This window comes from Monodelphis domestica, chromosome 1 (genome assembly GCF_027887165.1).
Source record: "Monodelphis domestica isolate mMonDom1 chromosome 1, mMonDom1.pri, whole genome shotgun sequence".
Taxonomy (NCBI): domain Eukaryota; kingdom Metazoa; phylum Chordata; class Mammalia; order Didelphimorphia; family Didelphidae; genus Monodelphis; species Monodelphis domestica.
Window position 1 is genome coordinate 562,737,962 of NC_077227.1, and position 25,083 is coordinate 562,763,044.

General features: G+C 33.8%; 1 protein-coding gene across 2 annotated transcripts in view; it reads right to left on the bottom strand.

Moving 5' to 3' along the window:
• CSMD1 (CUB and Sushi multiple domains 1) overlaps positions 1-25,083 on the bottom strand; it is a 2,624,761-nt gene that overhangs the window by 2,211,978 nt on the left and 387,700 nt on the right. For both annotated transcript variants that reach the window (XM_056823354.1, XM_007476228.3), the window contains exon 2: positions 3,768-3,984. In XM_056823354.1, coding sequence (XP_056679332.1) covers positions 3,768-3,984 — 217 coding nt within the window. The remainder of the gene's footprint in view (positions 1-3,767; positions 3,985-25,083) is intronic.

Here is a 25,083-nt window from a genome sequence, read left to right on the forward strand (position 1 = left end):
ACTGAGGATATGAATATCAACATTCACTATCTCATAACACTATTGCTTAAGTAGATGTTTTGAATATAATCCATGCTCCATGTATGCATAGATAATTTTGTTTTAATATTCCTCTCCACTGTAATATTCCTTTTCACTAGAAAACTCTCAATATGGTTTTGAGTCAGTGCCCATTTTAAGCTACCACAATTAACTCTTTTGATGCAGCAGCAAATCAACAATGAAATATGAGTGATAAATAATAACTCATGAAAGCTCAATGCCCCAGAGGGTAAGGCCATCAATCCTCAAAAAAATTGTCATCCAATTGCATTCCAGCACTGCTTTAAGTGCTATTGCTTAAGTGTATTTGGGAACTGAGCAATTGTTCAGAGAGCTAATGTGAAAGTAAATAGTAATTTTAGTGTTTCCCTCCAAATTAATTAGAATTTGGTATAATCCGTATTTTGCACCCATTGATTGATTTCAAAATACTGAAAGCTAATAATACCCAAAGTAAAATACACACACATAAATACTAAACTATATTTCAAAGCACCCTTCATTCCTTCTTTTTTGTTATAGGAAAATTATAAATTAATCAGCTTTGATTTTATATACTTATCTATGTATATTTCAGTGGAGGCACTATTGAAACTAAGTCTTCTTAAGATCCTAATCATTGTCATAGAGTTAGTGTGTACCCATAGGATTTAAAAGTGTAAACAGGATGAAAGGGAACTATGGAAGGAGTTCATAAGATTAATTTTAGAAACCTAAAATATGTATCCTGGATGAAGAGTTTATGAGGTAATGTACTAGAAATGCAAAGCAACTCAAACAATTATGTTAGGACTAAAACATCACTAAGTACATCTTTATCATTCATCTTAGGAGACAAGGTTCTAGTTAGGGATGAATTGGAAACATAAGATTTCATTCATATTATTTTCATGTTGTCTACCTAGGATCAGTTGCTTTCTTCATTATAATTAAGAAGTCAATTGGAGTGATGACTTTACATGTTCACAAGATGTAATGCATTGTAAAAACCTCTCAAAACAGAGTTATAGCTTTATAAAAAGTAAAGAGTCATTCACCTAATAGCCTCAGTATGTCCATTTGTTTTCTGGCTAATTTCATGACATGCTCGATATCAGATGACTTATTGTATAGGAGGATATCAGAAATAGTGGTCCATAGATAATTTTTATTGATGTATCATATAAGGAATATTCTACTTGCTAATATGTTTATTACCATGGTCCTGAGTGGAAAGGAAAATGGATTAAAAATAAAAGGGATATTAACTGGAATTATTCTAATTAGGGAATATTTCTGCTAAAGGAGGATAATAATAGATTTGGGGGATTTGGACAGAATGTCTGAAATAGATTTTCTAAATTATATTGTCCCCTTTCGCAACATTCCATGATCCAAAACCCACTCTGACAATGTCATTTGCTGCTTAAATGGGGATGTACTAGATCCAAGGATTTGGAAAAGAGAATTAAAGTGAGAAGCCTCAGGTCTTCATGTCTGAGAAGAATGTCATCAATGGCCTATCAACAGATCCAAGTATGAGTGGGAGCTACCTGAATAAAAGGCTACAAATTACAGTAAGAGAAGGAATTATATGAGACTTCTACCTCAAAAAATAAATTGTTCTGTTTGTGATCAAACATAGAAAATTATAAAAGAATGAATATTCTGTTTCAGGAGAACTGGGACAACTTACCTTAAAGACAACAAGCTAAATATTAATTCAACGTAAGAGAAAACTAGAAGGCCCTAAGGAAGCTTACAAGGAAATAGTCATAATTTTACAATACATTAACCCAGTACCAACATAGGAACATGTGAAGATTAAATTTAATTTGTGAAAATTAAATTAACTCCCCTGCCCATTTTTAGATTTAATCACTAAAAGTGTAAACACCCAACTTAATGTTGATTGGAGAGATCTGCCCATTTTTAGATTTAATCAACAAAGGTGTAAACATTCTGTTCACACTTGAGTGGGATGGTCTGTGACCCATGTGTGTGATAGTGGGTGACAAATCAGAATTAAACTGATTGCCCCTGGGCAGTCCTAAGGCAAAGCTTCAACTGTGATTGGTAGACATAAAATTAGGGGAAGGCACAGGAAGTGACACAAAAGAAAGTGTCTTTAAGAGGGAGTTACAAATTTCTAAGTTCAGTTTATTACTTGGAGTTCTACTTGGAGTTGAATTTCTTGTGAGAGGGAGTTCTCCATTCATTGGAGTTGAGACTGGAAAAGAACCTACTGACTGGACCTGAGACCCTGTTCCTGGGGAGGCTGTTCTTAAACCTCTTCCTTTGTACTGACATGTGGTGAGTGAAAAGGCTGACTCCTTTTCTGGATATTTTCCAGAAAACAAAACAAAAAGAAACAACAACAACAACAAAAAACTAGCCTCAGGAGAGAACTACCTCTTGAAAGAGATATCCACAGGTCCTCAGGTTTGATTAGGCCAGCCAAGAACTAACTCTCCCTGCTTCGTTTGAGCCAGGGGCCAGAAGTAAGTTACTTAGTGCTTAGGCTAGATATCTTACCCTATCCTCTCTCTGATTTTCTTACTTCGCTTTCTATATTTTGTAAATAAATATTTTTGGAATAAATTAAATTCCTGGTGACCCTATTTTAAATATAATCCTTTCCAACCTTTTTACATAATAAATAACCCATTTTCCCTCTTACAAAGATTATACATTACATACCACTTTCAATAACTAATTAAGAATGAAACATGGTAGCTACATATTTCCCAAGATCATTTGCAAGGGTTTTATCTTTCCCTACTTATTATTGTTATCCTATTCCTATGCTATGTAGTCATTAATAAATAATATTATACATGCATCCAATTGTCTTTTCTATAATATACTTGGTCAAAATATCAATAACTATGTCATTATTTAATGTCTATAATTATACTTTTCCAGTATCAGTTCCCTCTTTCAAAAAATACTTTTTATATAATCCACAGTGACTGATTTCCTAGAAATTCAGTAATTAAAGAAACATCAAGTGTTCCCTTTCAAACACAAGTTTAAAGGTTGAGATTTATCCCTCCAAAGTATGTATAGCAAATTATAAACACTTCACTTTAAAATAAGAGTATTTACCCTTCCCCCCATGGATATGTATATGACCCAAGTTGTTAATAGTAAAGACAAGATATTCTTTCAAGTTATATGTTTTTGAATTTTAATTTAGAAAATGGATAGCATAGACAATAAAAGAGTAAAGGAGGTCATAGGTCTGGTTAAAGAAAAGATATTCCAAGGCAGAACAAGTTTCACTGTATCTTGTCCCTCCTAAATTCTTTGCATAAAATAGACTACACCAATATGTTCTTAGCAGAACTTACTGTATTTATCTGATGTTTATATGCACTCAACTGTAGCCTAAAACCAAATCCATGATTTATACATTCTTTTAATTTTCTTGACAATATTTAGTGAATTATTGTGGTGACAGAAAAAAAAGAAAAATTAAAGTATTGTGAAACAGGAAGAAATATAAGCTATCATCTTGTTTTCTAATATGGTTTGTTTTGAGCCTTGAGTTTTGCCAACTTAAACATAGGATTAACTGTGGTTTCACAGCTTTTTGTATGTATGGCCTATCTCTTTACAAAGGAAACTTCTTATAGGTTATTTTAAAAGAAAATTCTGATTATTGTTAACATGAAGCAAAAAAAGTAACAGCACAGAGCTTTCCAAAGGATGGCACCAAATGTGGAAATATAGGTGTACATTACCTGACTTTTAAATTGCCCTGTTGTGGTTGTCCATCATAAATGGATAAAATATCAAAATCCTCTTCAAGAGCAAATGTATGAAATGACAATTGTATCCTATTCCGTTCTCCAGTGATAATGATCCATGTGCAGTTGGCATAATTTGGGTAGCCATGAGGAAATCCTGGACTTTCAATAGTTCCATTGGGACCTTGGACTAATCCTCCACAGTTCTGACCTGAAAAAATTAAAAAACAAAAAAAGGTAACAACAGCATTATATTTTGTTCATAAGAAATGTTCTTTTAAAAATTTTATGCCTTATATTTTCTTATTAGGTTTAAACAAATGACATTGTATTCAAAGTTTTTAGAGAGAGAAATATCTTTTATTTTGACTTTGTAAGGGATATATGTGAATATCCTCCAACTACATAGAGGACAATCTTTCTGTAACTCAATAAGTACAGGACAATTGCCTCAGACTAATACATTTTAAATGATTTCCCTAAGGTTATACAACTTGTAAGTATGAGAGACAAAATTTGAACCCAAGACCTTCTTGATCTGAAGTTCATATTTAAGTCCATTAGTTTAATGAAATATGCTTTCTAATTTTTGCTATGTATGTAATATTTAATTCATAATTATAGCCTCCATTTTCACTAGGAAATCTAGGAGACAAGGATAAAAGGACAGAGAATGCAAAGGAAAAATTATATATGTATGTATATTTATATGTATATATTAATGTAAATATAGAGAGAACCATAAAAATCTTTAAAGTCATGTGCCAAACTTTATGGTACAAGTAGGGCAGCCGTTTGGCATAGTAGATATACTGCTGGGTCTCAATTCAGGAAGACTCATTTCCTCAGTTCAAATCTGGCCTCTGATGTTTACTAGCTGTGTGACTCTCCTCAAGTCACTTAAACTTGTTTGCCTTAGTCCCATTATCTATAAAATGAACTGGAGAAGGAAATGATAATCCCCTATAGTATTCTTTACCAAGGAAACCCCAAATGGGAACACAAAATGTCTAACATGACTGAAAAATAGCAGCAAGAATGGTATAAACAGAAGTAAACTGAGGAATTGAATGATTAACACTAACTGTAGCCTTGAAGTTTTAAACATATTTTCCTATTTTATAGAAAGTAATATACTGGAAACTGAGGGAGATGTTTGAAGAGATACATAATTTTATGACAGCAGGAGTTTCTTTTCCATAGGTGCACATGATAACCATTCCAAACTTTTATCAACCTATGTGAATATAATATTTTTCCATAATCCTTCATAAATAATATGTCAAACACTTTATGGTATTTCTTCTGGTTCCTTTAGTATTTCAAGTGTCATCAATGTACCCTTGAGATTGATTATTTAATGATAATTAGTAGAAAGAATTAACAGACAATCTCTTTTTCTAGTCTTAGACATTATATCTTTGCCTGCCTGCCTTCTTCCTTCCTTCTTTCCTTCCTTCCTTCCTTCCTTCCTTCCTTCCTTCCTACTTAGATGGATAGATAGAGATGTCTCTGCAATATTTATATTACAATCTACCTATACCTTCTGTAGAAAGGAAAACTGAATCAAGCTTTAGATTTTCTGCCACTGAGGTGGAGCAAAGAGCAGTTGGAATGTTAAAGTGAAGATCAATGGACAGAGATGACAGTTGGTGGAGGGAGGGGACTGGTAGAGTGACAGTTGAGCTCAAGGAATCTCTTTCCTGGCCTTTGGTTTGGAAGGAGCGCTCTCTCCCTGTTTCTGGATAGAAGTACCTCTATTCCTGGATTTTTCTCAACTGTGTGCTCTACCTGGATTCCTGTGGATCTTGTTATCAAACAAAGGGATTTAAGGGGAGTGGTTTGAACTGTAAGGCCAGTCTTTAGGGGAGCTGGCCTGAAGAGACAGGCCCAACCAGCTCTGAAGGTCAGAATCTTTTCTTCCTCTTGCTGTCTACTACTAAGACTTTGAACTTAAGAAAACTATCACAGATATAGCATAGACTGGAATAAAGAAACTCAAACTCTCCACCAACCTGTGAGGCCTGGCCTCAGCTGAGGGAGACTCAAACCCAGTCTCTGACAAAGTATAGGGGAAATCCCTATTCCCTCTACCCTGATACCTTCTCAATCTAAACTTGTTATTAAATTCATCTTCAGTTAAATAACCTGCAGTCAGATAAGAGGAAAACTATCACTTCAGGGGGACATAGAGGGAGCAGAACCTAAGGACAACAATTCAACCATAAACTGTCCTTATCAGACCCCTGCCTGGCAACTTTGGTCTGGGGGGAGTATTGTCCCTTAGGAGGATCTGTGCTTACCTGCCCTGGGGTATATTCAACATCAATCAATAAAGAGGGCATCCCCTCATCATATTTGGCTATCATATTTGGCCCATTTCTTGGGAAGCCCATTTTTCAAAGACAGTCTCTCAACAGGGGGTATCTCTTCTTTTACCTCACCAGCAGCCATATTCCCTCTATCCCCTCAACTTCCATTCCCTGTTACAAAACCTTCCTTATCCCCTGTGCCCCTTCAATCCTCTACAGTTCCTTTAACTATTACACTTCTCTTTCTGTGAGATGCTAGTTCAGGTCTCCTTGTAATTCCTCCATAGAGAATATATCCAACATCCTGAAGGTCTTTCAAACTTTGCAATATTATAACACTCAAGCTGCCCATGAATTATTCTTTATTTTATCTACATGATTTTTTAATATTATCTGTTTTTAATTATATCTTTTACACAATATACAGGTTTCAAAGAAAATAGATATATTACATGTGAAAAAATTAAAACAATTAAAAAAATTTCCACTTCATGAATTCTACCAGTCAATGAATATTTTTAAATGCCTACCATGTGCCAGACATTATGCTTTAGCACCTGGGATACAAAAAGAGTCAAAAGACAGTCCTTACCCAGAAGAATTTTACAATCAAATGGGGAAGATAACATGCAAATAAGTGTGTATATAAATGAAGCTGTATGTGGGACAATTAGGATATAATCCACAAAGGTTAGACACTAAAATGAATAGGGCTTAGGAAAAGCTTCCTGTACAAATATGCAATTTTAGTTGGTACTTAAAAGAGGCCTGGGAGGTCAGAGAAGAAGATGGAGAGAATTCCAGATATGGGAGACAACCAGATAAAACATTCACACCTGAGAGATGGAGAATTTTGTTTGTTGAACAGCAAGGAGGTCAGTGTCATTGAGTGACATTGACTGTGGACAAGTTTGATGAGGTGTAAGATTGGGAAGGCAGGAGGGGGATTGATTACCAAGGACTTTGATGATCAAATGGAGCATTTGGTCATAGAAGTCATAGGAGTCTGCAGCAGTTTGTTGAGTAGCAGAGTGTCATGGTCAGATCTGTGTTAAGGAAAATCACTTTAGAGGTTGAATGGAAGATGGATTGGAATGGGGAGCCACTTGAAGCAGCTTGTGACTACAATTATTTCAGTGTGAGATGATGGAGGGATGCACTAGAGAGGTAGCAGTATAGAGGAGGTTGTGTACAGGAGAGATGTTACAGAGATCACAGTGATGATAATAGCTTTGTTAGAGTGTTTGAAGAGGTGGTGAGAGATATTGATGACTAGAGGATTAACTCCTAGGTTGTAAGCCTAAGGGACTGTGAAAATTTTGGTGCTCTCTGATGTAATAGGGAAGACTGAAGTGTGTGAATGCTTACATGGGAAAATCATGATTTTTCTTTTGGAAATGTTTAACTTCAGATTGTTATCAACTATCTTCTATGTAATAGAATAAGAAAAGCTAAACCTTGAAGACTAGAAAAGATCAATAATCCAAGTAGAAATAAGGAATTACATGATTTTCAGGTTGAAATTAATAATAGAAAGATTATAAGTTCATCAGCAAATGCCTGCTATATTTTGCAAACTAGATTTATAATAAGTTTTTATTGTTCTCACTTTATAATTAAGGAAATTTGTATAAACATACACTAAATGATTTATTCGTTCACACAGACTGTGTCTGAGAAAAGAATTAGCCTGAAGTATTCCTGACTCTGTGTTCAGTGCTCTGTATATTGTACTATTTATCTTCTTTAATAAATACATGGAGATTTCTAAAACACTGAAAAGCATTTAAGTAAACATTGTAATTTTGAGAGGGGTTAGTTTTATTACTGAAAGTGTTTGAGGTAGTAATTGTTATTTTTTTTACCTGAAGTATATTACTCTATTTACATTGTTCCCAGGCTTTGAATTTTTCACGTTCAGTCATTTCAGTCAAATCAGAGTCTTGCTGACCCCACCTGGAATTTTTGGGCAGAATTACTGAAGTAGTTTATCATTTCCTTCTCCATTGTATTGAAGAGGGACTGAGGCAAACAGGATTAAGTGGCTTGCTTAGGTCATGAAGCAAGTAAATGTCTCAAGCCAGATTTGAACTCAGGAAGATAAGCCTTCCTACATTATATATGAATTCTAAGTGACTTGAGCTAAATACTTCTCATTGTATCTTCTGTTTGAGCAGAGCACCTAGCACATAACTGGTGCTTTATAAGCTTTCTTTCAACAATTTCCTTTTAAACTGAATCCTCTCTTATCACCATATGGATATATCCACATGAGTCTAAAAAGTTTTTGAGATTTGAGCATTTTGTGATGATTGCGAGCAGCATAAGCACTTTAACAGAAGTGTTATCCCTATAGTTATTGTTAAAATGAGAAGAGAAAATTATTTCAGACTATGTTATATATTTTTATAAACATTTCACACCAGTACGTCTCGGTGAGCCTAAATCTTTCATGATAATACTGTAAAATGCTTGTGGGAGTTTGCTAAATCTTAATAAAAGAGATTTAATAAAAGGGATTTGCTGGTTTAAAACCAAAGAACTAATAAGTAACCCATTTTCCACTAAATTTAAATCTAACAATAACACTACAACAAGTAGATATTAAAGCTGTGGGGTTTTGAAAGGTCTTTAAAGGAAATAGCTTTTCTCGTTTATCTAGCAATTGCTTCACAATAAATCAAAACAGTAAAGACATGATCATAAATTTGTAAGAAGGAAAAAATATAAATTCATCAGTAAATGTCAGCCATGCCATGCAAAGCAGTTACCATAATAGATACAGTGTAAAGAGCTGCCTTCTCGCAGGGTGCATTATGTCTGAGCAATAACATTTAAGGTACATGTAGAGCCCAAATTATAATGAATAATTTTTTTGGAAAGAATTACATTTATGCTAAGTTTAACAACCACAACAAGAATAATGATAATAATAGCATTTCTAAAGTGCTTTGAGGTTTGCAAAGTGATTTGCATTTGTTATCTCATCTGATCCTCACAATAACCCTGTGAAAAGGGTCCCATTATTTTCCTCATTTTATGGAATGAGTAATCTGAGACTTGCTTGGGGTCACATAGGTGGTAAATATCTGAAGCAGGATTCAAAATAACTCAGACTTGCAAGATACCATTGCTTAAACTTCTGAATAAGATGGAACTAGGAGTAATAGGGAGAAGCTATCAAACAGAACATTAAAAGATGAGAAGTTGTCAAAAGGAAAATTTAAGGTAGATATAAGAAAGGAGGAGCAGAATATGTTTTATCACTATGGGTCTTTACAGCTTTTTCTAAAAAAAAGTTGTGGATTTCTGATCATGTTCATGTTTCGACTAAATGGCTCATAATAATGATATAATAATAAATATGTTGTTGTTCAGTTGCTTAGTGATGTTCCACATTTTCTGATTCCATAAACCATAGCTATCCAAACTGAAGTGGTTTTCCATTTCCTCCTCCATTAGAAAAAGTGATATTTTTGTCAGGCGATAAGAGGTTAGATGACTTCCCTAGGGTCACATAGTTAGGTCTGAGGCCACATTTGGACTCAGGACTTCCTGACTCCTGACCCAACACCCTATCCACTGCTTCTTCAAAATAATAACTAATATTTATATAGTAATTATTTTCTTCAAGCACTATACTAGGAACTTTGCAATTATTATATAATTTGCTTTTCATAATAATCTTTGGAACAAGATGCTATTATTAGCTAGGCTTTATAGATGATAAAACTGAGACAAACAGGACTTAATCAGAATCAAATAGCTAGTCAGTATCTAAAATTGGGCTTGACATAACTTCCCTTACTCAAGACTTAAACTCCATCCACTGTGATAATGTTGCTTTTCCTTGTCATAGTTGAGATTCTATGATTTATTGTATAACCTTTTTTTTTTCAAAATTATAAATAGTGTTACTTCTTCAAATCTAAGCACTAGATGTGTATATGAAGATTGGACTTTTTTTCTTCAAAGTATCAGGAGTAATTTTTTCATACAAGAAATTTAATTTGAATTCAAACTAATTTGATTTTCTAAAACCTCAAATTTTCAAAAGGTTTAATATTACATAATATCAAAAAGAAACAGTCAGAATTTCAAAGGCTTCCTACTTCATGATACAATGCTATATGGTACATTTTTTGAGACATAGCAATGACAATAAAATACTCCAAAATCATTTTCAAAGTCTAAAGCAGTTTTTCTGTCAGTATGATGTAATATTTAATAAAGACATCAGTAAGGAAACAAAGACCTCTTAGTGCTACTAACTAATGGGTTGGTTAACTTTCTCTTAAAATCCAAAGCAAACATAAATATAAGCACATGCTTCATCAATTCATTTTAAAAAAACCTTGAACATGAATGTTACTGCATTTTTGTGTTTTTTAAATGGGTAAGAGTTTTCACTTAAATTAATAATTTCCTGTTAATATAGTTTTCTTCCATCAAGTGTTTTTTTTTTTTTAAGAAATGTAATCAAGCTGCAACCGAAGCCTGGAAGTATTTTCCTAAAGGATTGACATGAGTATAGCATATGGAGAGAGATGTGAATCCTGATTTGTTTAGAATATTATGAAGCCAAGATATCTATAAGAAAAATACTTATTTTTTTTCCTCAAAATTAGAAGAGACTGGTAGGAAAAGGAGAGAACTTCAAGAGCAGAGGAAAACACAGGTTTTTAAATGGAAAACAAGAGGTATTCCTCGTGCTATAAATATTTGGGAAAGCTGGTCTGGTCCTCAACAAATCCTTTGATCAACATAATCTTAGTGATTGATAAACATACCCATGCCTGATAGGAGAAATATTTTTTTCATAAAGAGTTCACTTTCTCTTTGGTCTTGTTTCATTATTTACTTTTTAACTAGTGTATAAATTCCATAATTTTATTACCTTTTTACTTTGTTAAAAGATGCATACTGGCTATTTGCAACTTTTTTGTGGATGTACCAAGAATCTGATGAAGGAGGTTAGCTAAAGAGTGGTAAACTATAATCTTCCCCTGATATCTATCAGAAAGACTGGTATTTATTCTGATACCTAAAAGAAACATATCTACATTATCAAGATTTCAGATGTGGCAGCTAGATCTATTTCTGATTTCTTATATTGTTTTTTGGATTTCTTTCATAGATCAGAGACTGAAAGAAAGTTCACCCAGTCCAGGTTTACCTATATCTTTCTCAGCTGGAAGTACAGAAATAGCTCTCCTTCTGCCCTTTGGAAAGGTTTTAACTATAGTACCCTTTGACATCCAAAGCATAGATTGTTACCATAGAATTAAGTATTGCACTTCACTGAAAATTTTAAAATGGTATTTTAAATTATTTCTATAATGCAATAAATCTATAATTTGTTCAAGTCAAACTTCACCAAACATTTTTAGTATTTAGTAAACTTAAAGAAAATATGAAGAACATTAAAAATGTAATAGAGTGCTGATTATACAAGGGAAGCTATTAAATATATCCTATCAGGATTTAATATTGTATGTTTGAGACTCAATCAATGAATCAAAAGACTTTTATGTACAAGGCTTTCTTCTAGGTACTGAATAAAATAAAAAACAAAACAAAAAAAGAAAATTTCCCCCACCCCACAAATGGCTAACTGTGGATATAATAGAACACCTGCTGACCTCATAAATAATGTTATTTTCTTATTTATATATACCATGTATAATGAAGTTTAACATACAACAAGACATTGCCAACATAAAATACAGTTATAAAGTATGTTTCACACTATTATACATTACTATACTGTCTCAGGGTATATGGATGTTCAAGGAAGACTTGCACCTCTGATATGAGGACTGACTGAACCAATTATAGGACTACTTGCCCACTTCTGATGTCTACCTGGCACTCAGCTCTCACTTTAGGCTTCAGGAAGCTGTAGCATACACATAGCAGCAACATCCTGGTAAATCATCTTGGCAGGTAACCTAAACCAGATTGAGAGTCAACAATGGACCACAAGCTCATTAGTGACTTCTGGGCATAAACACTATAGGCGTATGAGAGAATGAGACTGACAACTTCCTGAAGCTCTGCCTCACTTTAACTATATTTTTCATCAACTGTAGTTAAACATGAGTAACTGAACCAACAGATACAAAATAAGTGAATTTGGAGCCCTATTGTAAAGGGTAAATATAAGAGTTTAAAATATGAAGTGATATCCTCAGTTAAGAGAAAGGAATATTTTGTTTTATTTTTAATTGAAAAAAATATTTAATTAATTAATTTATAATGTTTTCCCATGAATACATGATTGATGTTCTTTCTCTCTCCTTCCCCTGCCCCCATAGCCGACATACAATTCCACCGGGTTTTACATGTGTCATTGATCAAGACCTATTTCCATATTATTGATATTTGCACTAGGGTGATCATTTAGAGTCTACATCCCCAATCATATCCCCTTCAACCCACGTGGTCAAGCAGTTGTTTTTTGTCTGTGTTTCTGTTCCCACAGTTCTTTCTCTGGATGTGGATAGTGTTCTTTCTTGTAAGTCCCTCAGAATTGTCCTGGATCACCCCATTACTGCTAGTAGAGAAGTTGAATGCACTAGATTCTACCACAGTATATCCATCTCTGTGTATAAGGTTCTCCTGGTTCTGCTCCTTTCCCTCTGCATCAACTCCTGGAGTTCATTCCAGTTCACATGGAATTCTTCCAGTTCATCATTCCTTGGAACACACTAGTATTCCTTCACCAACAGATACCACGATTTGTTCAGCCATTCCCCAATTGAAGGGCAGCCCCTCATTTTCCATTTTTAACACCACAAAGAGCATGGCTATAAATACTTTTGTACAAGTCTTTTTCGAAAGGGATATTTTAAAAGCTTTAGGGAAAAAAGACTTCTAATTCAGATGAGCTACAAGATGGAGGACAAGATATTTTCTCTTGTCCTTATGATTTCTTAAATCTCTACCAATAGGAATTCTGCACTTTCAAAAGCAACTTCAACTATTCCCATGATGTAAACAATACACAAAAGCCAAAAGGACATTAAAAAATAAAATCAAACCAAACCATGAACTGACACTTATTCAGAGTTCATTAATATCACCCCTGCCCCACAATCTCCCACACTTCTGGCAGCTAGGTTAAATTGCTCGAAGGACCAAAAACATGAGATTGTAAAATAAACAAAAAATCCAGGCCCACATGCCAGCTTCCTGTGCATCTTTCAAGTGCCGTAGAAACTCTGGCTCCAGGTATTAAAATTGTGCTTAGATCTCATGTGACTTTCTTTCAGGATCAGAAGCATGTTGGAGGTCATAGTAGACAACTAATTCCATGGCATACAGCTCTAAACAAAATTAGTTTCAAAATAAGCAAGATTTAAGTATCTGTTTTGGGCTATACATAACTCAATTTCTGGACAAATGCTTAATTCCTGAATTTATTCAGCATCACATTTGTTTCTGTATTTCTTTTTATGATATAAAGTGCAGTTTCTATAAAAAAAAGCCCTATAAAGTTCCAAACTGCTAGTCCTGGGGTAGATGAGACCATAACACTTAGACAAAGGTCTGAACTGCTCATACTGGTCCATGAAGAAGGGTTTTTGATCCAGTGAGACATTCACAATGAAATGTGAGAGCAGGATTTCTGTGTATAACTCCATATAAAAGGTTAGGCTAAATATTTAGCCTACTACTTTCAGTGATGAAAAATTAAAGTTGATTTGTGGAAATTCCATAGCTTTAAAATGTATATTGGGCCATCTATTCAAGAGTGAAAGGGGCTGTGTTTTATGGAATGATTCAAAGGGCATATTTGATAAATTGTCAAGGGTTAAAAAGGAGGCTTAAATGTCATTTCCATAAAAATGATGAAAGTTGACTTTTGGTAATGAGTTAGATTCTCCAGACAAATGAGTTTGGAGAAGGTGCTTATATCATTTGCTCTGGCACTTCATTTGGCTCTAAGCTATAACAGATCAGGCCTTTTTTTTTTCCTCTCTGTAAGTTGCTTTACTATAATAATTAGAGAAAACTAGCCCTTGCATACAAATTACTTCAATATTTCAAGGATCTTTTATTATACTGATATGGTTATTTCCACAATCAATGAAGATTATACATATGAACATCTCATCAAATAGTCTTCATAAGTTGCTGTATACTATTAATATTAATATCAGTAATAATAATGATAGCAATTATTATTTTCACCAAGTAGCTTAGCCACAGTAATCAGTTATAAAATCTGGAGTTAAAAAGTCAGGTAGTTAGGATTGGGGGGAGCTCAGGAAGAGACTTCAAACCTTCAAATATAAAAGCACTGGGGATGGTGGTGAAGATCTCAGGACATTTATTCATAAGAGGACATAGGGAGAGCATCCAAAGCCACACTGTCAGGAAGGCTACTACCTTGTGAGAGAAGAGGATAATTACCAAAAAAAGTGCTGATCCCTTGAGCCATTATGGTTTAGTTGGTCCACAGGTCTTTGGTTCCTTCCATTGGACAGTATCCAGGAATAATAACATCCAATGGCAAGGGGTTAGAGGATTCTCCCTCAAGTCTCTTCCCCACTGCTATCTATCACCCAGTTTGTTTGTTTTTTTAAACCCTTACCTTCTGTCTTGGAGTCAATACTGTGTATTGACTCCAAGGCAGAAGAGTGGTAAGGGCTAGGCAATGGGGGTCAAGTGACTTGCCCAGGGTCACACAGCTGGGAAGTGTCTGAGGCCAGATTTGAACCTAGGACCTCCCGTCTCTAGGGCTAGCTCTCAATCCACTGAGCTACCCAGCTGCCCCCTATCACCCAGTTTTAAAACAACGTTGGTTACCATACTTGTCTTCAAATCTTTACCTTCTAAATCAATGAGATGGTTAAACTGTAGTATTGTCAATGATCCCCTGATAGGAGGTAGTAGAGTTGGATGCTATCCGTGTGAACAAAATGGTCATAAATGGTCACATAATTTGATATATATCAAAACCAAGTCTGTAATGAGTTATGCTAGACATCTGATTCCATGAAATGAACACAATGTGCTGATATTATGGGAGTAAGGGTTGTTTAACTTCAGGATCCATAACAATATGCTGTGGGGATCTATACATTGAAGGACTAACTGTACATACATAATTGTTACACTGTTTTTATAATTTTTTCCATAAACTTCATATATATATAATATTATATGCATTATAATATGCCTATGCTATCTATATATGTAATTTGGGCTATTTGTCCCTATGGCAGGCTTGTTTACCTATTATAAAGTTTTAGTAGAAATGTTCGGTAATAATTAGTAATAATTGTGGCAGCAACAATAGTCGTTTTAACCCATGATTATTGCACTTATTGTCCTGGCTAAGTTCTAGATATCTTCATAAAATAACCATTTAAGTGAGGATTTTTTTTCAAGCCCCCATGCCCCTGACTCTTTATTCCATGGAGGAAAAGGTGGAAAAATAACCTTTGCCAGCTGGGTTTTAAAAAGATCTATGAGAGGACACTAGATAGTCATATAATCATGACATCTGAGGGGGTTAAATTTTGTCAGTGGAAAGGTTTCTGTTATTTGTACTTTTTCAAATTTTTCCTTCTAAATTTTTTTCCTCTTCTATCCTTTCTTTACCAGGCGTCAGACCTATTTGCTATTATTCTCCTGTTTGTTTGCACTCTCTTCTAACCTTTTCTCATTCCTCCCTCAATAGCTAATCTTCTCGCAGTTGTGTTGTCTTTGAATATTTTCTCTCTTTCAGATAGCTTCAGTTAATAATGACTTAAGTACATATGGGCAGAAGTCATTGTTCAGAAAACAAATTAAATATAAACTGACTCAAGAGAATAAGAGACAGATACAGCAGGAGAGTCCATGTACAGAGTGCTGAAATTACGAAACATAAGCTTTCAATTGGATAGAAGGGTAAGAAGGGGTCCAGAGAGGTGAAGAAAACTGGTCCAGGACTTGGAGGCCACAGGGGATAATGGAAAGAGTCATAGATAGAAAACTATCATTGGCATTTAGTTATAACAACTATGTGTAATTTACTTAAATTCAGTGATCCTTTTTCCCAATAGGCAAAGAAGGGATAATGCTAATTTAACTGCTTATCTTACTGGATAATTATGAGATTACTATGAAATAATGGTGTTAAAACATATATATGTATTTTAATATATATTTATCTCAGTAGATGTCTGAAATGTGCTCTTGGACAAGGAGTCCAATAGCTGATACAATCTATTCATTCATTTATTTAGTCATTCATTCATCAATACAGATTCCAAAATTTTTCCTCTTAAAGCACATGTATAGCTATTAATATCTGTTTAATCATTCTCTTGGATAATAAGCCCTAAAACTTTGCTAATTTAAAATTATGTTTATATACATATATAAAATATATCAAAGTAGTAATGATTAATCTATTTCCACAAAGATAAATCATTTAACAGAAACTTCTTGGACTTGAGTTTCAAAAGATCAATGATGCCCTCCCTGGTGATATCACCAAGGTTAGTAGATAGGAGTTAGGCAAAAATAGGTCACGTTACCCAAATCTGATTATAAAAGCAATCTTTATTTTAGAATTATTTTGAATTACTTTTCATAATAATTTTCATCTCTACAATTAGAATCTATTTTCATATATCAAGTGTAATTATTATTACAGTGTAATATCTGACTTATCTTTGTACGTATATATACATGTATGTGAGTGTGTATATCCTCCAGGTATAGCAGTGTCTGTCACCTAGTAAGTACATATTAAATGTTTTGCCAATCATTTTGATTCATTCATTCAGTAGAAGGACTTTTCTTTTGTGGTTTGTATGTGTGTGTATCTGTATGTTCCCAGTACATTCTACTATGCTTATGTGGAACAGTTCATTGACAATAGTAAAAAGTGAACAAGAATACAGAAATGAGCAAAAGTTCTTTGAAATGACAAAATAATTCAGCAAATTTCATATGATATTCCCTGCATTGCCTGTATAAAAATCCATTTTGTTTCAGATGCCTGCTAAGCTCTGCCTCATCTTTCTTACATCAAATTCCAATAATGTGGAATATTCTTGCCTGTCATTTCATACATGTAAATCATACTCCTTCCAAAAGCTAGGAAAGAGCAAATGCCCTAATTAAAAAAAATAATTCATGACACCCCCAAAATCATACTTTCTAAAAGCAGAAACAAAAAGAAACCCCCAAAAGTCATTTCAGAAATGTATGATTATGATCACTTGCATTTTTCTTTCCAAATGGACACTTTACAGTATGATTTATGAGTTACATTAAAACTATACAGGATAACAATGATGTAGAACAAAGTTTGTTCTAGCACTCCTATTTATAGTTTTATACTTTGGTAGTTAAAGTACCCTGTAGGCTAAAAATTGATAAATTATAAAAGCTTTCAAATCAAAACATCTCTGGACAATAACTTTTTTCAAAAATACTGCTTTTGGATTTCAATTTAGAATGCAAATTATATAGTTAGAAAATAAATGTTGAACAACAACATAGGGTGATATTTAACATCATGATATTTAAGTGGGTGGTTAATTAATATAATGCAAGTTTATTTAGTGAAAGAGCAAAAATTATCATTAAAGATTATTTGGTGTTCTGAAAAAAAAAAACTTGTTTGCATTTATATACCCTAGATTAAAATCCCAGTACTGATATTTACTACTCATGTGAATGTGTACAATCAATTAAACAAACAGTGATCATTTATTACCCACCTACTATATGCCAACATAGGAAGCTAGATAGCTCGGTAGACAGAATGCTGGGCTTGGAATCATGAAGACCTGAGTTCAAATCTAATCTCAGATATTTATTCCATGTTTGATTTCAGGTAATAATTTCCTTCTGCAGAGGCAAAACATTCCTATATCTCTGCCAAGAAAATCCCATGGAACGTTTTGGTGTGATATGTTCCACAGGGTAATGAGGTGGTCATAACTGATCAACAACAACATTTGCTAACCAAGTCAATAGGTGGTGATGATATAAATACAAAAAATGAAATGAACTTTATTATTAAAGAGCCTATATCTAGCTAAGACAGTGTGTGTGTGTTTATCATTAATAAATAAGTAAACAATAAATACAAGATATTTAAATAGAAGATAGTTTGGGAGAAACAATAAAAATAATTGGATGCTCTTAAAAAGCTTCCTGGCAAAGGTGGTGCTTGATGTGCATCTTGAGGACAATGAGAGATTCTATGAGATAAACTTGAAAAGGGAGTCCATTCCATATTCAGGAGATAGTAAACAACAGAGAGGGAAAAGAGATTGAAAGTTACATGTAAAAAACAGAATTCATACTCCTGGATCTTATATATAATGAGGTTAGGAAAAAAAGACTAGTCAGAAACAGGGTAACTTTATACACAGTAACAGCAATAAGATTAACTGTGAATGACAGCAATTTTCAGCAATAAAAGGATCCAAGACAACTTCAATGGATTCATGACAAAAAAGATCATAGAAGGAATTGATGAAATCTGAATGCTGATTGAATCATATTATTTTTCACTCTATTTCCTTCATGGATTTTCATTTCCTTTAAAAATTGTATTTAATTAATTCATTAATTTAATTAATTCATTTAGAATATTTTTCCATGGACACATGATTCATGTTCTTTCTCTTCCCTTCTCCCAACCCCTTCCCATAGCCAATGAACAATTCCACTGGGTTTTACATCTGTCATTGATCAAGACCTATTTCCATATTATTAATATTTGCACTATGGTGATTGTTTAGAGTCTATATCCCCAGTCATATTCCCATCAACCCATATGATCAAGCAGTTGTTTTACTCCCATAGTCTTTCTCTGAATGTGGATAGTGTTTTTTTCTCAAAAGTCCCTCTGAATAGTTCTGGATCACTGCATTGCCATTAATGGAGAAGTCCATTACATTCTATTGTACCACAATGTATCAGTCTCTGTGTACAATGTTCTCCTGATTCTGCTCCTTTCAATCTTCATCACTTCCTGGAGGTTGTTACAGTCTCCATGGAATTCCTCCACTTTATTATTCCTTTTAGCACAATAGTATTTTATCACCAACATATACCACAATTTGTTCAGCCATTCCCCAATTGAAGGGCATCCCCTCATTTTCCAATTTTTGCCACCACAAAGAGCACAGCTATGAATATTCTTGTACATGTCTTTTTCCTTATTGTATCTTTGGAGTATAAACCCAGCAGTGCTATGGCTGGATCAAAGGATAGAGTCTTTTAAAGCCCTTTGCACATAGTTCCAAATTGCCATCAAGAATGGTTGGATCAAGTGAATTTTATTCTTGTATGTGATATATGTCTTCTTTCATAATATGATGAACATGGAAAATATATATATATATATCGCATGATGGCATGTGCATAAGTTATAATATCTGCCATCTTCAGGAAGGGAGAAGGAAAGGAAAGAAAGAACATAGATCACAAAATGTCAGAAAATGATTATTAAAAGATGAATCTATTCATATATACATGTATATGGAGAAATATAATAAAATAAAGGTTAGGGGAAATTGTGACACTTAAAAAAGCAAAAAGAGGTATTAATTATGTTAATGGAAGAGGGAGACTCTGGAGTTCACCAAACAGATGAGTGGCTAGCTCAGATATTCATTTCATAAAACAAAAAACAAAACAAAAGATACAATTCCTGGAAGCTGTGCAGAGGATAGTTTTATGTGAGGGTAATCCTAAGATAGGATGATCAATTAGGAGGTCATTACAAAACTAAAAGTCTCTCTATATGGGCCTCAATAAACTCTTGTAAAAATCAAAATCATATTTAAAAGAGAGTTGATATAGCTCTAAATTTATAATTCTATGATACTCAAACTGAATCATATTAAAAAAAAGCTTATCTACCTCTAAATTCTATAATTCTATAAATTCTATAATTCTGTGATAGTATTCAGTGGAATTCACAAGTAGATATTCTTCAGATGGATGAAGATGAAGGATTTGAGTAGCTCCATTTCAAATTGGGATAGTCAGTGTGGTGACTTCATTATGTAGTAGAAGTTCATGATGACCAAGGGAAAAAAGCTTCTTTAACTACTTCCTAAATTAATGTTTGCCTTATTTTCCTTCTTCCAGATAGTAGTGAAGCTTGCTAAAGCCTAAAGGTGTCATTAAATTCTTAATAATACATAAAAGGTAGAGAAATTATCTTTGTAATAGTAAAATCACTTAAATAGAGTAGCACACCACTCCATAGATGATCTTAGGAAATTAGGTAACATATTAGATTGAGTCTTGGGTCTGGAGTCAGGAAGACCTTGGTTCAAATAAGGCCTCAGGTCTTTTCTAGATGTGTGACTCTGAATGAGTCACTTAGCTCCTGTTTGCCTCAGTTTTCTTACCTGCAATATGAGAATAATAACAGCACCTCCCACCCTTCCAGAGATGTTGTGAGGATTAAAAGAGGCACTATTTTTAAAGCACTTAGCACAGCATAAGTACTCTCTAAATATTATCTAATTTTATTATTATTGATTCTTGTACTATTTACTTCTCCAAATATGAGCTTACAAAGATCAAATGCTTGGCATTATCTCATAAACATATATACATACACATAAATGTATGGATGGATAAATGAGGACAGACTTGAGACATAGGGATGTGTGTTTATATATGTGTGTATACAGAACTATAGATATATGTAGATTTCTATCAATTCACACATGTGTGTATGGAGAGTGAGAGACAGATTTCATAGTACAGAAACAGGGATATATGGATATCTATCAATATATGTACAAATAGATAGTATGTCTATATCCCATATTTATATTTTTCTTGAAAAAATTGTTACATGTAGCTCAGGAAATATAAATTTTGAGCAGTAGCTGAAAATCATTTAAAATGTTCTTTTTTAATTAATCAAATTTATCTCTGGTCGATTACAGGGAACAGTTAAGCCTAATATGATATCATTAGTATATTGGAGTTTTTCCCTTTAATATTGAGGTAGAAAACATCCACCTCTATGTCTTGTGATATTATAAAACTCTCCATTAGATGACAACTTGTTAGATCTTTGAAAAATGCTAGATTTTTATAGTTATCAATGGCACAAGATCTCCATCATCTCCTTGGATAAGTTACAGGACAACTCTTCTGTAGGGTCTGAAATGACACAGTCCTAAATTGACATCCCAACACTCCCTGGTTTTAGAAGTATATTTAAATGACTCAGCTCTTTCTTATGTGTTTCTTTGACTGTAAGAGGTATTGCTGATTGAGGTAATGCAGATGCCCTGCAATATTGCCTTTTTATTATGCTCTAAGTTGACTTATTGACCCCTTCCAATTATAAACCACTTCAGGTACATTTAAAAAGTCTAATTCAATATAACTGTTAGCAGCCTTTATTATTGTTCAATGAAGTGATGTGGCCTCATTTCAAAAACATTTCTGTTCATTTTTTACCTACTCACCAACTGCTCTGTAAGAGAATAGAGTTTATCTTGAAACATCAGCCCCAGGTTTGTAGCCAAGGGGGCTGGATTCAATTGCTAGTTGTGCTTTATACTGCCTGTCTTATCCAGAGAACATCATTTCTCTTTTCTCTTAAGTATATTTTAAGTTCTCTTATCATGTCTCTCTCTGCTTTTCTCTTTCTCCCTCTCTGTGTCTCTGCCTCTGTCCCTCTGAATGTCTGTTTGTATGTCTGTCTTTCTGTTTCTCTCTCTGTCTCTGTCTCCCTCTCTCCTTCTCCCCCACCCCACCCCCTCTTGTGGTAGCATGAAGAAAGAGTTTTGCCAGGAAGACTCCTGTTTTCAAGTCTTACCTCTGCCAGAAACAGTCATTTACCCTAGAAAATTGACTTTACCTCCCAGTTCCAAGAAGTCCCTGTTCCCTGAAGATTACAGATTGAGTCTCTATCCCTCTATGCTTTCATGTTTGTATTAATAAGACAGTTTCTCAATAATTTCAGCTTGGGTCAGAAATTTATCTAACCACATACAATATGAACAGATGTCTACTTGGTTCCAAAATATCTCCATGTGTTTTCTCGCGTTAGCTACAGACATAGTTAACCAGTGGTGAAAGTAATGCTAAGTAAAATTCAATATTACTAGATCCATTACCACACCCAAATTTGAGGAACAGTAATCATAATACACAGTGTAACTGAAATGATGGGTTTAGATGTTCACATGGAAGAATAATCATTTGCAACATGATAATCACTCAATTCACAATTATGTTAATTTAGGTAGTCATGTTTTAACAAAAGTGGACTTTTAATAGATAGCAAAATTGTGAACATCTCTCCTGATCAGCTTGTTTACGAATGGAGCTTGAGTGTCTTAGCTTGTATAATTCATACTTGGGCATGTAGTAAATATCTTTATTTGAATTCAAAATACTTAAGTTTTAACTTGTATGTAAGACAACAAAACAACATTACCTAAGATTAAATAAATATGAAATAGTAAGGAAATAAAGGTTTTTACAGTTGTACTCTTCAAACCCCTGTGGAGCTTTTTTGGCATTCAGTTTACTAAAGGATGTCTACTTCAAAGGAATATAACATAAGGGAAGTTCTTTCCTCATAAACACACTGAAGCTGAGTAATCTTGCTGTCCAGATTGGCAATTAAAACACAGCAAGCTATTTGAGAAATGAGAGAAATGGAGAATAACCAAGTTCTTGATATTAGACAATCATCTATATTAACTATTCTAATGGATACCAAGAAATGTATTTCTGGCAAATCAAAGCTAGATATTTGGTCACTTTATTCACAAAAATATGAGTATTCACAAAATTATAAGTGACATTAATGAAAGTTCTAATAAGATACAATAGTCTATACAAAGTAAAAGCTTAACATCTTTGTAGATCATGATCTCAAAATATGCTATACTTTGATCTATTCATGCAAGTGGATCAGAGAGCTTGTTGATAGGGATATCCCCTCCTGTGAAATAGATATGGCACATCTATCTCTTGCCTTTCCATGCAACTCTGCTCCATTTGTTCCCTACAAAAGGTTGAAACAATATGCAGAAAGCCACAATTGAATTATCTTTCCTTTTATTGGTCTAATTAGAACCTGTGTTTTCATCAATTTGTGGGAATGCTAGTATAGACTTTTTTCCACGAAAGCAGATAGACAGCTCATCCATTGCTTATAGTCACAGAAAGTATTCTGGTGCATTGAGTGGTTAAATGATTTTTTTGTGGTCTATCAATGAGTTAATCAGCTAAAAGTTAAAGCAGTTCTTTCTGCCTCCATGTTTGGCCTTCTATCCATTCTCGTTATGCTGTTTCACATGTACACTTGCACAAACATATGAATGCAAAATTATAAAATACATATGTGAATATATATTAAAGAGAACAACACAAAATTCAAAAATGTGTTTCAGTATGTATGAGCTATTTTATCTACTGGTATAAATTAATGAAATATTTTAAGCAAAAAAACAAAAATAGATCCTATTGCTATCACATTTTTCAGAATATAACTTTGGATATTTGATGATTAACAAAATAAAGATTTGTATTTCTAGCTGAAAATTATGTTGCAATAAAATAACAGTAGTCTAAAAATACGGTTCCGGGGTGGGGGTGGGGGAGCGCGACAGACAGTGTGAATTAGCAGGAAATAAGAAGTACTACCATGACGCAGAGGGCAATTTATAGGAAGAGAAATTGTTCTTAGAATTTGCTCAATAAAAAGGCTTAAATTTTGTAAAAAGACCACATTGATATACTTTTCTTTTAATAACTAATTTCTTTTGATTTTCTCCAGTGAGATGCTTCATTCCTGCACTCGGTTGCTTTCTAATCCTGAAAAGCCCATCTGTATCACTCCTGCACTTTCCTTGGTCTCCCTGGTGAATGCTAATGTAAAGATGTTCAAAGGGGCAACAATGCCAGTTTTATCTGTCATTAGGCCCTATTTCTTGTTTTCTAAAATGTGAAATCTCCTTCAACAATCACTGTCTCTTCGTGTCCTCAATTTAGAAATTTCTCTGGCACATTCTCATATAATAGCTCTTCACATATGAAATTCTATTCTGTCATTCTCTTTAAATGTGTTTTATTTTGATTCTCAGTGATGAGTATTAGCACCACTTATTTTTATGAACCAGAGTCTTGATTGGAAGACCCCTATATCATAAATCTCTAAAATTTTGGTAAGGAATATATTATTCATAGCCACAGGAAGGGTAGGTATGGTACTTATTGCTTTTCATAGTAGTAGTAGGATTGTTTTATATTGAGGTTTATTAGGTTGAGGAAAACCAAACAGCAAATAAATATAAAGGGAAAAAATTATATTTATTCCTTGTTCAAAGTTGATGAGATATATATTAAATATTATTTTTCTGTCACAGAAATGGCTATAATGCCTTAGACCTTTAGATAACCAATTAATAAAATGATAGTAGAGTTCTAATGTCCTTCTTGTCATTGTTCAGTCATTTGAGTCCTCTTGGACTCTTTGTGACTTTATGTGGGATTTTCTTGGCAAAGATACTAGAGTTGTTTGCCATTTCCTTCTCCAGCTCATTTAACAGATGAGAATCTGAAGTGACATGAACAGGGACATACAAATAATAAGATCTGAGACTGTATTAGGACTCATGAAAAAGAAGTTTTCCTGATTCCAGGCCCTGTATCTCTATCATGACACCTTGCTGCCCTCTAATGCCCTTCCTTACACTGTCTAAAATCTGATTTGAACTTGTCATTGATTGATAAGAATTTTGTTAAACACGTATGCCAGGCACTGAATTAAACAATGTGGATATGAATAAAAAATGAAAATAACCTCTGCTTTCATGGAACTTAAATTTGACTGAGGGTTTAAAAAGGCCATAGCTAGTACACAGAATCTGAAGTGACTGTCTTCAAAAAGAACTTTTTGGGGGTCCCCTGGATCAACTTAGTAGTAGAAATTATTCATCTTGTTGACTACTGACTTTGAAACAAGGCCAGGATAATAACCCGGA